Source organism: Ursus arctos, unplaced genomic scaffold (genome assembly GCF_023065955.2).
Source record: "Ursus arctos isolate Adak ecotype North America unplaced genomic scaffold, UrsArc2.0 scaffold_19, whole genome shotgun sequence".
In the NCBI taxonomy this organism is placed as follows: domain Eukaryota; kingdom Metazoa; phylum Chordata; class Mammalia; order Carnivora; family Ursidae; genus Ursus; species Ursus arctos.
Window position 1 is genome coordinate 17,888,569 of NW_026622863.1, and position 14,410 is coordinate 17,902,978.

Genomic DNA, 14,410 nt, shown 5'->3' on the forward strand with positions numbered 1-14,410 from the left:
AAACCCTATGGTACTGGCACAAAAACAGACACATAGATCAATGAAACAAAACAGTGAGTCCAGAAATAAACCCACAATTCTATGGTCAATTCATCTTCAGCAAAAGAGGCAAGAATATGCAATGGGAAAATGACAGGCTCTTCAACAAACGATGTTGAAAAAACTGGACAGCAACATGCAAAAGAATGAAATCGGACCACTTTCTTAAACCATATAAAAAAGAAACTCCAAATGAATTAAGGACCTAAATGTGAGACCTGAAACCATAAAAATCCCAGAAGAGAGAACAGGCAGTAATTGCTCCGACATCGGCTGTAGCAACATTTTTCTAGATATGTCACCTGAGGCAAAGGAAACAAAAGTAAAAATAAACTACAGGGACTAGATCAAAATAAAAAACTTCTGCACAGTGGAAGAGACGACCAAGAAAACTAAAAGGCAGCCTGTGGAATGGGAGAAGATATTTGCAAATGACATATCTGATGAAATGGTAGTATCCAAACTATATAAAGAATGGATACTAATCAACACACCAAAAACCCCCCAAATAATCCATTTTAGAAAAGGGGGCAGAAGATATGAACAGATATTTCTAAGATGACATACAGGTGCTCTACAGACACATGAAAAGATGCTCAACATCATTCCTCGTCAGAGAAATGCAAATCAAAACCACAGTTTCAAAACCTCGTACCTGTCAGAATGGCTAAAATAAAATCAATCAATCAATCAATCAAACACAAGAAACAACAAATATTGGTGAGGACATGGAGAAAAGGAATACCCGTGTATTGTTGGTAGGAACGCAGGCTGGTGCAGCCGCTGTGGAAAACAGTATGGAGGTCCCTCTAAAACTAAAAACAGAACTACCATACGATCCAGTAATTCCACTACTTGGCATTCGCCCAACAAATACAAAAACACTGATTCAAAAAGATACATGCAACCCTATGCAGCGTTATTTACAATATCCAAGTTATGGAAGCAGCCCAAGTGTCCATCAATAAATGAACAGAAGAAGGTGTGGTACATATGTACAATGGAATATTAATCTGTCATAATAAAAGAATGAAATCTTGCCATTTGCAACAACATGCAGGGATCTAGAGAGTATAATGCTAAATGAAACAAGTCAGAGAGAAAAATACTAGGTGATTTCACTCACATGTTAAATTTAAGAAATAAATGAACCAAAGAGGGGGGAAAAAAAAGACAAACCGAGATTACAGAGAACAAACTGATGGTTACCGGAGGGAAGGTGCATGGGGGGACGGGGGAAATAGATGAATGGGATTAAAGAGTACGCATATCTTGATGAGCACTGAGTCATGTATGGAAGTGTGAATCACTATATCGTACACCTAAAACAAATGTAACACCGTGTGTTAACTATACTGGTATTAAAAACAAAAGCACCATCCTAGCCATATTCCCCCCTCCATTCTCCACATCTCAGACTCTCCGTTCCAATAACCTATTCTCCTAAATCTGAATCCTCATGTTCTATGCCCTAGGTTTCCCTTATTTCAATATTTTAATGTATATGATGGGCCCCTCTGGAACACAGTAAGATAACTTCCTTGATCTGTCATCAGAAGTCAACAGTAATTTGTTTCACTTAATTTTCCAACAATATATTCTTCTCCCTCTTGATTTCCCTCATCACCAGAAGATATTCTAAGCTCTTCTCCTCTTGATCAAGATGTTTGTTATTGGTGAAATCTGACAAAAAGCCCACTGTTACTCATGATGCTGATGAAAATACACCTTCTGCAAGGAATCCTCCCAGAGAACACGGTCTTTCCTGTCCAATGGAGAAATCTTACCCTGCTCCCAATTATACGCTTTTTAGTAAATGATAGGTTTGAGTTTCAAATGCATGCCCGAGGGAAAAGCTCTTCACTTTATGGCTGCACTATTAAGGCTCAAAGAGAAAGGAGTCATGTCTTACTGTGTTCCAAGTGCCCAATTCTTAACACAGTAGGTGCATGTGGAGTACTTGCTGAAATAAGCTGAACCCTATCTGTTCTGAGTAGTTCATTTTCGAAACTTTAGAAAAAGTCATACTGATATGAGAATATGAAAGTGTTACGTTTTGGCAAGACTTTGTTTCTGAATTCTGGCTATGTAGGCATGGAGTGGTCATTTCACATCTCAGAGGACTTCCTCTCCATTCTTCGAAGGGGTTCCATAGGGCTCAAACAAAACAAGCACTCAACTCAATGCCTGGCCCCAATTCTGTGCCAGAATGATGTTAGTTCCTTTGCTTTGAGTTGATCTGAGTTTGTGGGTACATAAAATGGACAGTTGTAAAAGGAGCAGGCACAACACATCCTAGTGAAAAACAGCAGAACCTCTGGCCTTGGGCGACATGTGAGATGGTACAGAGACTCCAGGAACCAGAAAGTATCACTAGCGTAAGTCAGGGTAGAGCGTAACCAATGCCTTGCCACCCCAAATGTGATGGACGCAAGGGATCATAGTTTAAATGTCTACCATTTGGCTCAAGGGTCACCTGACCTGGCACTGAAATGCTAGGTGGGTGGGAGTGGATAAATACAGAATTGGTTCCTATTTTTAGCCCCAGTTTCTAAGCTTTGGATTAGGGATTCCTGTAATCAGAAAATGCGCTGCATTTTCATTCTTGGCTTTGTTGCTTTGTAACCTGCTTCCAGTTGTTCAATACAGATCAGATTAAATGATAAACGGGCTTGTTGGGTAATGAAGTGTGGGCTGGCATTATTCAGGGCTTGCCTTAAGGCTCTCAGAAGGGAAGAGAAATAAAGTTTCTTAGATCAGAAGCCTGGCTCCTTGGGGAAGGAGAGGGGGACTCAAGGCACCCCTCCACCAGCACCTTTCTCATGGTTTCTGACTCCTAAGATTAATATTCTATGGGAATCCCTCCCTCTGAACACAGTCAATGGCTCGCAATTTTCATACAAGGGGAGCACAATTCTTGCCCTTATGTCTCAGCATCAGTCACTGAGGAAAGCAGGACTTCAGAAAATCCAGAAAGCCATAGTGCATGTATGTCTGTCTGCCTGAGACTTTTAACAAAGAGTTGAATGGGGTATATTAAAGCAAAAATCCTTTTCACTCATCAATTAGTAGTGTCCATTTGGAGTCAGAACTCATCAGGGTACTCTCCAGTGGTATTAATACATTATTTCCTTTACTCATGCATTAATTTAGCAAATATTTATTGGGAGCACCAAGTACTATGCTAGGCTCCCAGGATAAAACAGTGATCAATAATAAAGCAGTAATAAAATGTTTCATGAGAGCAAGGACTTATTTCATCCTTTCAAAATGTATTCTCAAAGCCATAAGCAAAAAAGTGGTTATTTACAAGCTTAACCAGTCATTTGAAGGAAAAGACCATGGATTATTGAGAACTTACAACAAAGAAACCTTGACCCAGTTTGGATATCGAGAAATAGTGATAATAAGAATTAATGCTTATATTAACACTTACATAGAAGTTCTTGTAGCATTGTAAGAGCACCAATAGATTTAGTATAATACAGACTGCCATCGCAGTTGAAATTCTAAAAAAACCATAATTAACCAGTTGATGCCAGTCAGAAATACTGTGTCTAATCCTTTCTCCCAAATAGGTAAGGTTTTGGAGCAAAGAATTTGGACAGACATGTAGTATACTGAGGATTCTGGAAAAAGACAGGGGAGGGTAGGCTATATAGATCATTATCACTTCTTGGTCACACATACGGAGATTCAGCATCCTGGCATGAAATACATGTTAAAAAGAAAAAAAAATGGCCATCACATTTCCAACTCCTCCCATTAAGAGGTGATATTTATTCCTCCACTCCTTGAACCGCCTTTTATTTTTTTTAACATAAGGTTATTTATTTGGGGGGGGGCAGAGAGAGAATTTCAAGCAGGCTCCATGCCCAGTGCAGAGCTCAATTCCATGACCCCAGGATCATGACCTGAGCCCAAATCAAAAGTCGGACTCTTAACCAACTGAACCACTCAGGCACCCCCACTCCTTGAACCTCTTTTCTTGGTTATGTGACTTGATTTGGCCAGTGAGGTCATTGCAAACATGATGCAAACAGACTTAAAAAGTGCTGCTTCACCCGTCTTCTGATGCTCCTTGGAACGCTGAGCACACGGCTGCAGAAGCCGAGCGAGCCTACCGGAGGACGAGAGACACGTGGAACAGAGAACAGCTGTGCCCACTATGGCACCTGGTCTAACCAGCCTGCTAGTCACCTGTAAGTCACAAACATTCTAGCCCCACACAAGCCACAGGATTAGCAAAAGAACTGCCCATCTGCCCCCACAGAACCAGGACAAATGCACGTTTATTATGTGAAGCTGCTACGTTTAGACACGGTTTATTATGCCATAGAGGTGAGCCAGTACAAATCAGAGTGTTCCTGCGACTCCTCCGGTCCCCTTTCTCCCTAAGCCCAAGTGGCTGGGAAAAACAGGGGGGATAGGAGTGGCCGATGGAATGTTTAGCTAGACGACAAAGGCAACGACAGGGTGTGTGAGAGGAGGTAAGCAGCACCAGGTTTAGTCCGGAGGAGGTGAGAGAAAAGAAGGCACAAGGAAGGGGAAAGCCTGAGAGAGGGAAGGGAACACTATTGAGTATTTACTACATGCCGGGCTCTGTTTCACGTCCTTTATCTGTATTATCTCATTTCACTCTCATAACAAACTTTGAATATAGCAACTGAGGCTTAAAAAGATTATAGAACTTATTCCAGTCAAACATGAAACGTACGTTAAACCCAGGATTCTACTTTCTTAAAGCGGTGATAGCAATGCCCATGAGCTTGGCTTCTGGTTAGAACTAGGGAGCTTTTCAAGTTGAGAACCTGGCCGGGACACTTAGGGCTGACCAAGCAAAGACACTTCTACCCGGTGCATATCATGTGGAAAATTATATTCCCCCAAATAACCTCGAGATGATACTTGCGGAACAAACTCACTATTGGGTAGATCCTCGGAATGAAGTGAGGGGGGTCTGCCCATGAGGAGGAGACCCCTTTTCGGTACATCCTCTTCAATCATACAATAATGATAAAAGTCACGTTTATTGTCACGATGATCAATATTGCATTGCCGTTATTATCAACCCAACAGCACACCCACCAGTCTTAAGGGGTAACTTGCTTCAGGTTTACTCACTCCTTGCTTGCTGACCTAAACCCCATAGTTTGCAGCAACACTAACCCGCTTCCCTGGAGATCCTGCAGACCGCCGGCCATGAGGAACGAAGGACCAGACTTCCCCGAAGAGAAGGCCCGACAGCACACGAAAACAGCCGCCACAGACTGGCCGCTGCACGCACCCCGGAGGTTTAACTGCCGGCACAGGGGGAGGAGTCCGGACCGCCTCTCGGGGTTGGGCTGTTGCGCCCAGGGGTACTCCTGACTGAGAAACACCTGGCAGCCCTGATCCCCCGCAGAGGGGCAGCACCTGGAAGCCTTGCAAGGGCAAATGATTACCTGCTGAGCACCGGCGTCTCCTGCACGTGGCTCCCTCACCAGATCCCGCTTAAAAAAACCTACTTCGGGGCCACCTGGGTGGCTCACTGGGTTGACAGACTCTTGGTTTAGGCTCCGGTTATGATCTCAGGGTGGTGAGACTGAGCCCCAGGTCAGCTCTGCCCTCAGTGTGGAGTGGGTTTGACACTCTCTCCCTCCCTCTCCTCCCCTCCCCCACCTTTCTCTCTTTCCCTCAAATAAACAAAATCTTTAAAAAACCTCCTGCTTTGGGCCTCCTGGGTGGCTAGGTAGGTTAAGCGTCTGACTTCAGCTCAGGTCATGATCCCAGGGTCTTGGGATGCAGTCTGCGTGGGGCTCCCTGCTCAGCAGGGAGTCTGCCTGCTTCTCCTTCTCCCTCTGCCCCTCCCCCCTTCTCGTGCTCTCTCTCATGCCCTGTCTCAAATAAATACAATCTTTAAAAAAAAAAAAATCAAAACCCTCCTTCACCTGGACTGGGATGATGTTCTTTAGAACGTTAGCCTGCCATCTTCCCATCTTTGCCTTTATTTTTAAAGATTTATTTATTTATCTGAGAGAAAGAGAGCGCGTGCACACAAGCCAGAGGGAGAGAGACTCTCAGGCAGACTCCATGCTGAGTGAGGAGCCCAACATAGGATTCGATTCTCAGGACCCTGAGATCATGACCTGAGCCAAAATCAAGAGTCGGATGCTTAACCAACTGGGCCACCCAGACACCCCTCTCAAGAAACCTCTCACCTTCTGTCTTTTTCTACGTTAGGACTAAGGGGCTCTTAGTCATAGTGACATCCTAGTGAAGTTCTTGGTTAAAATCCATATCTCCAGTCTCAATAGGCATGCTTTTCTAAGTGGATGAGAACAAAAGAGGGGCAGAGCTGAAAAAGATGGAGAGGTTGTGGGAAGATACTGATAGAATGGTTGCGGAACACAGAGGAATTAGAGGGAAATTCCCAAGTCAGGATGCAAGAACTGGAGTGGCTATATAGCATGTGGGGACTGTAATGGTTAACATGAAGCTGATGCGGGCTACTCACCAATGATATGCATTTGGAGCGTGCGTCAGCATCTGCTGGGATGCAGAATGGCGCTGACTGCCATCCTTCCCTATGGAGAACTGTGCACTGGATGCTGACCCCTTTCCCAGGAACCTGGAGCTCCCCCTTGACTTCCACATATTTTTATTTCCCACATCCCTTCATTATCACCTTGCTGTTAACAACCTGATCTCCACCTTACAGCACTTGTATGCTTCTCTGGGGTAGGGGCCTATATTCTCACACAGTCATCTCACTACGGCCTCTCTGATATTTGGGAGCCAATGACCCACCCCTGCACCTGAATTTCACTGTCCACCCCAGGCTCCCAGCACGCTTTGCCTTCGATGAGAGTTATCTAACTGGACAATGGCATCCCTTCAGCTGCTTCCATTCAATTCTATGCTACAGTATAGCATTGATCCTCATGAAACTCTAGCCTCTATTACGCCACAGGCAATAGAGAAAGAGATTAAATAGTTTGAACAGGATCTTGATGTAAAATTTGAAGTCTTTAGTCCAAGCGGGCTCTCCAAAAATGTGCCTGCTTCATCGTGAGGGCCTTTCCTTAGCCACCGGGTGGTCTACCGTGCCTGAACCAAGGACAAGAGGAAGGTCAGTGAACAAAGCTATCAGCCGCACGATGAAGAAACAGAGCTGCACCTCGCGGTGACACGCAGACCATGATTACCAATTTTGTTGTTGTGGGAGGAGATGGAGTAACAGACAGTATAAACCAAATAAATGAATTTAAATTAAACTGTGATTCGAAGCCCACGATTATGGCTGCATTAACAATAACACTTTATCAATTTCTAGAGTTTATAGATGGATTTTGAGCAAAGAGGTATAGTACTATCACTTTTAATTCAATTCTCACTACGCCCAAGATTTTACGGAACAATTAGGATTCCCATTCCACAGATGAGACAACTGAGAGCAGATGAGGAGAAATAATTTGCCAGAGGATATATGGCCAAGGGACATGGCCAACTCCAGGACTCAAGATTTCTCTGAACAATGAGCTATAAAGACATATTTTTCCTAGTATCCTGGGTTGGGCAAAGCAATTAGTCTGGCAGCTGGGCCCTACGCCAGGAAAAAACATTTCTTAAGTGCTATCAAACTAGTGTTTTCCTGGGGAGATTTAGCCATCATTAGTGAAAAGCTTCATTTGCAATATTGTGTGCAGCCCACTGTAGTGGGCCAGAGCAATGCATTATCACTAACTCAAAGAGATTAATTTAATGGGCAATTATATGCTTCCTGCTTTAAAATACCTTCAGGTAACCAATAGTAAGTAGTGCTTTCTGTCTGTGCCAACTGCCAGCTCCCAGGCACACAGGGTCAGCGGGTTTCCCCACTTTCCACCTCACATCACCAGTTTCTCTGCTCTAAAACTGGCATTCAATGCCTCTGAAAAGCCCCTGCAGAGACTATTCAAAGCAAGTGGATTCCACCACTGTTCCCCAATGTCCTTTATGTCCCCTACAGCTGTGTTGTTAATCACGGGGCTCTGGTAGGTAGGTCTTAGCACCCTGTTCAACCTAGAGGAACCCCATGCAATGTCTGATGGGCCTTAGGCCACCTCACAGCTCAGGGAGAGATCACCTAATCACTGCAGGAATGACAACAAATAAAGACAAAAGCGAACAAAAGAACACCTCAGTTTTCTCTGTCTTCCTTCAAGGCATCGTTAGATTCTAAGGTACCTCTGATGGGGGGAGAGGAGGTGGAGAGGACGTGGGAGAGCTCAGGAAAGTGGGTACCTGAACTGCCACCTTGAGTTTCGGACTCAGCAGGTCCTGGCCTGACACCAGGGCTCTTCTGTGGTGGTGATTCGGGTCACCTGCGTAAGCTATGTTCTCTGGGATCTTCACCGAAAAGTGCTGTCCCCGAAAATGTACTATTGTGTGCCCTCTAATCCCAGTCTGAACAGTCCCAGAGCTCTGCTTTGTACATTAGGCAATACTCCTACCCTTGGGTTAGAGACGCTAGAACAGCAGGGGCTGGGGTGGTGCATGTCCTTTCCTCCGCTGCACCCCTGTCCCGGCAGCCAGCCTTCTGCTTTGCATAGAGGAACTACTTCATTCACTCGCTTCAGCAAATGATGTGGGAGCACTGGAAGCTCAATTTAAGCAGGAGTTTGAAAGGAAAGGAGCTAGAAGAGAATGTAATCTGCAGTTGAATGGCATGTGTACCAATCTTGCCCCCTCACCCAGCCCTTACTCTGTGAAACCTTGGGCAAGTTATTTAACTGCATTGAGTTTTCTTCTCTGAAAAAGGCATACGGTTGACTCTTAAGCAATGTGGGGGGTGAAGGGCACCAACAAATCCCCCCAACTCTGCACAACTGAAAATCCATGTATAACTTTCCACTCTCCAAAAGCGTAACTATTAATAGTCTACAGTTGACCAGAAAGTCTTACTGATGACATCAGCTGTTCTTTAACATGCTTTCTGTATGTTATATGTATTATATACCACACCCTTATAATAACGTAAGCCAGAGAAAAGAAAATGTTATTAAGAAAATCAGAAGGAAGAGAAAATACATTTACAGTCCTGTAAGTATATTTACTGAAAAAAATCTGCATAAAGTGGACCCGCGCACTACAAGCCTGTGCGGTTCAAGGGTCAATTATATTAATAGTACCAAATTTCTCAGAGTGTTGTGAGAATTTAATGCATCGTAGGGCTTACATAATACTTCTTCAGTGTTTAACTGTCAGCTAAATTTACCTTAAGCCTTCACCATCGTGGTAAACAGGAGCAGCCACGCGCTACAGTCGCAGACGATGGGATTGCTACTAGCAGAGACACGCTCTACAAGCCTAATCTCTTGTTAGCACATGGACATCTAACTGCCAGCTCATGTAATGAGATGTGCCTGTTGATTGTGATGGCAAGCTAGATCTATTACCACCGCAATCCTTGCGTAATACACACAGCGAAGCATCTCAGCCTTGGTTAAGTGAATCTGACACAAGAGGATAAAGGACGACATCTCCATTCTCATTAAGAGATAACAGATGGACTTCCCTAAGATCCATTTTTTTTTTTTTAGTTTAATTTCATTTGTTTAAATCTTTGTCTGATGAGATGGCATTCTGAGAATAATTTTAAATTGTTCTCTCTGGAATGAATATTTCTTTATCTTTATTAGAACCTCCCCCTACAGGGTTCTGTTGTCCTGGGTGGTTTTAAATCTTCGATTCGTCCAAATACAATAAATCTCCCTTTAATATTTTTTTTTCCCCAAGACATGGTCTGTGGCTTTGGAAGATAAACATTACATGATGGGCTAAATAATAAAACCAAGTCAAACACGTATCTAAGCCGTTTCATGTAATTCCAATTTTTCTTAAGTTCTCTGTGATCTTATTATTTCTACTTCCTTTTATGATTTAGAAAAAAACCAGCTTTATTGTACTTTTAAAGTTCCTAAATTTATGCCCACCTCAGCTTATATTTTATGGCTAAAAATTAAAGTTCTTTTATATACTTTCTTGCTTGCTTGTGCTAAGAAGGTTACAGGCAAACATTCCAAGAAAAGCAGACTGATACCCAACTTTACAATTCCACATTTCTTTGAGCTGTTTCACCTCCTGAATGAAACTTCCTTATGGGTCAAAATATGCCTTTGTAGTTTGTTTAGTTTTCAATCTCTGGGTAAAAATTAATTAGTTAATTAAAAGGGAGCAATAACTCTCATTGTTTCAACAGAGTTATCTAAGTTTGGGTTATATATTTTAAACTCTATAAGCTGATGGTATTTTTGTGGGCAGAGCCATTCTGATTTGTTGCCCACATGGAACCAACTGTAAAACTCAATCTGGGACATATTTGAGTGATTTATCTCAAGTCATGAAGAAAATGTTATCTGGTCTACATTTTGATATATTTTTGTAATTTGATTACACTGTGTTTATTAATAATAATAATCTCCACCACTCTAAAAATGATCTTATCTCATTATTTTATGGGTACACATAAAGGGTTGTTTTTTTCATGTGTATCATGATCCATTTTTAAATATAATCCTTTGTTGATTGAAGGAGTACAAAAGTCGTTGCCCTTTTCCACACCATCAACACGGAAGTGCCTGTAAATTCCCATCATCGTCTTCCTTACCCCTCTGTCTTTCTATGGATATCTCAGCAGACTTCAACTTACCCTTTCATATGCAGGTGCTTCCGGGAGCCACAAGAAGGAAAACTCCAAGAGGAACCGGGATTTTGTCTCTTTTGCTCACTGCTATATCCCCAGTCACTGGAAGAGTGTTTGGCACGTAGTATAGACTCAATAACTAATTATTGAGTGAATGAGCAAAGGAATGTCTTTGCAGACTTGGGCTGGTACCCTGTCACCCCAGAGTTAACAGCTCATTACCTTGGAGCATCTGCTTTTGTGTGTGTCTTCTTACTTGTCTGTGATTCCTTGCAAATGAGCCTTTTGTTTCTGTATTGTCCCTGAAATGTTTCTTAACCACCTGCTCTGCATATTCATTTATTTTTATTCCTTAGAATGGAGTACCATAGATCCTTATAATTAGGACCTCCTTGATGAATATTAAGTAAAGGCATCGATCTCATAAAAAAAAGTGTCATGGATTAAGGCTAACTCAACTAGGCTGTATTCAATAGGAGGAGGTTCTTCAGAAAGTAATTACTGCCTACATACTTTAAAGAAAACTGTGATCCTTCAGAACACTTTTATAAAGCCCTAAAGCAATCTAAATGTACAGTTTTTCTCAGAGGCTTAAAGCAATAATGGGGCTTCAACATTGTAAATTATAAAAATTTCATGTCTGTACCTCTCTAGATGGGGTTAACCTTTCTAATAAACCAGTTACCAAGTGGTATAGTTTGGCTGCTCTATCCCTTACTGTTAACAAGGGGAAATTGTGACCAGCATGGGGGAAGAGAATACTACTTCTAAACCAGAAAAACACCAGAGTTTCCAGAGATCATCCTCTCTCCAGAACCGTCCAATTGGTCAACTTGACCGCATGTCCTCTGCTTACATTCAAGGTTGCTCTAAAATACCAGATATTCTTCACTCTTAAATCTTCACTTTTTTGCACAGTGTTTTTGTTTGTTTTGTTTTTTAATAAGGCTCCATGGAGGACATGTCCCCCATATCTCAGAACAAGGAAAAGCTGTGCCCTTCCTAAAGGCATGGATTACTCTTGTTTGTACAAACAAATTAATCGTGTGTCTCAGAGACGTTTGCCCTGTTTTCACATTAGCTGTGAAAACATAGAGCAGATTTTAGAGAGAATATAGAGCAGATTTTAGGTCCCACATCCTATCATTGTCATCTATCCACTTTATATTGCCCGTATGCCCATGACTTTTTCTTAATGTTGATTTTTATTTCCTTATTCGGATTCCCAACTCCTTTAAGAATTTATTGTCTCCCTTGAATATGTGTCAACTGTAAAGGCCTTATCAGGTCCTTGATGGAAAGAAGAACATCAAATAATATAGAAAATGTATTTTGTTTGGAAATAAAATGAATATTATGTTCCTTTGGCATGTTTTTGTATAATAAAAAATTGGTGAGGCAGAGTGCAAATTCTCAAAGATGGTGTAGCACTAAATTCCACCGTATAGCTACTGGCTTAGAGACTCAATAGTAGTCCTATTACTTGCAATGAAATAAACTGTGCTCACTGAAAATTGATTGAAAGGCTAACATATGTTATTTTAACAATCCTGCAATATCCTCTAAAAAGTAAATTAAAGAGCTTACATTTTCACACGTAATTTGTGAAAACAATTATATTGAAGTTACAGTTTTAGTCTACGGTTACTGTGTAAGCTATATTAAACTCTAAAAACGAAACAAAAAATCATCTGTAATTTCATCTCTCCAAAATAATATGTATTGATAGTGTGAAGTTTCCTTTTGTATTTTCTGTCTGCATATGTGAAAATGATGGATATGGTCTAAATATGTGAACAGTAATTCTTATATTGTATGTAAGATTTATTTTTGGTCCATTTAAATTGTAGTGTATAGTTCTTGAGTTCTTTTTTACCTACCCTTTCATACTAAATCTTCCCCCATATTTTAATATGCAAAACATCATTTTTAATGGCTGAATAATGGATATATGATATAAGAGTATTTGGATATAAGAACGTTTCCTTCCCACATATATTGCAACGTTTGGTAATTTACCACTGGGCAAGTTATTTCTTATTGAGATAACTAATTCAAAGACTCCTTGGGGCCAATAAAATAAGTTCCAATGCCAAAATATCTGATGGAAACAGGGATCACATTAACCACGTGATCACTAGGCATAAATTAAACCCAGTCACACAAGGAAGAAATTAAACCCAGGCACTTACTAATTTCAGTAGCAATGATTGTTATGTTGTGCCATACACTTAATTCTCTGTCAAGTGGTGTTGCCAGCGTTATCTTTCCATCATCTGCATTAATGTTGAATTGTCTCTCCAGGTCAGTGTGCCGGTCGATGGAAAACCTACAAAACAGATACATCTGTAATCTACTTCAATGTTTATATGATCCATATATTCCACAGCAGACCTTTAGTAATCCTTGGAGAGTCATAGTTGTGAAGTCAAATGGATTGGGAAACTCAGTGGCATCATAATTTGTAAAATAAAATGACTGAATGAGGCACAAGAAACTTAATAATTATTGTCCAAGGAGTAATTAGCTACATATGCAACATGGAGGTCATAAACTGCCATCAGTTTCAATAGGTAGCATCTTTAAAAACGGATGCTGATGAAGAGTTAATTGGACAATCCATCACATTTATTGGACAGCTTATGATAATTAACAGTTGCCACAAAATATCACATAAAACAATAAACTCAAACCCAAAGCAGGATGGTGCTAGGCAGCATGTTATTTATGGCAGTTCAAAGGAAATGTGTGTTTATGTTAAACACATATTTGACTAGACAACATGTATGTGTTGTCTATGTCATCCGGTTTGTTTTGCTTTCATGTTAGGTGAAGTACATATTTAGGATTCCTATTAGTTTCTGTCCATAAAGTAAGATGGCTGCTGATTCTCTAGTAATAATTTTTGAAAGTTGGAATGGATATTTTAGCAGCTTTACACTAGAGTCTATGAAATTAACACTTTTAAATGCACAGGTTAGCTGTTCCTCTTTTGCAAAAACTCTTTCAGATAAGACACCATTAAGGTATCTTGTATCTACAACCAAGTGCACGTCAGGAACACTAGGCATCAAAATAATACAGTAATTATTTTTTCACATTTATTGTTATTCTCTTTATACACCAAGAACTGTGTTTTGGTTATGGAATGCTGAATCCAATAGGGTAAGTGTCTTAAGGAACCCAAGGCCTAATTAGAAAAACTGGCCCATTAATAAGTACTGAAATATACTAAAACAGGATAGAATGGAAACAGGGACCATTTATCATGGGCCAAGCACAATGCTAGATGCCTCTTCCTTTTTCTGTCCTCCTCTCTTTGGTTTCTTACAGAATGAAGGAAGGGTGCTATAGGCTGAATATTTGTGTAGCCACAAAATTCATAGGTTAAAATCCTAACTCCCAATATGATAGTATTTGGAAATAAGGCCTTTGGGGGGTAATTAGGGTAAGATAAGGCCATGAGGGTGGACACTCATGATGGGATTAATGGCTTTATAAAAAAAAAGGAGGAGACACAGGATCTCGCTCTGCTCTCCACCAATGAGCATACAATCAGAAGACAGTCATTCTATCTCTATTATTTATGTATTGTTATTTTGGGGATAATTAATAGATTCACTGAACCTCAATTTTTTCACTGGCCAAATACGGTTGCAGACTAAAAGCATAAATCAGTCTCTAAGATATGTTTTTAAAAATGCT

The 14,410-nt window shown here is 41.0% G+C and overlaps 1 protein-coding gene across 1 annotated transcript in view; it reads right to left on the bottom strand.

Annotated features, from left to right (window-relative positions):
- CDH8 (cadherin 8) overlaps positions 1-14,410 on the bottom strand; it is a 355,394-nt gene that overhangs the window by 124,265 nt on the left and 216,719 nt on the right. Inside the window, exon 9 of the mRNA XM_057314604.1 lies at positions 12,898-13,034. Coding sequence (XP_057170587.1) covers positions 12,898-13,034 — 137 coding nt within the window. The remainder of the gene's footprint in view (positions 1-12,897; positions 13,035-14,410) is intronic.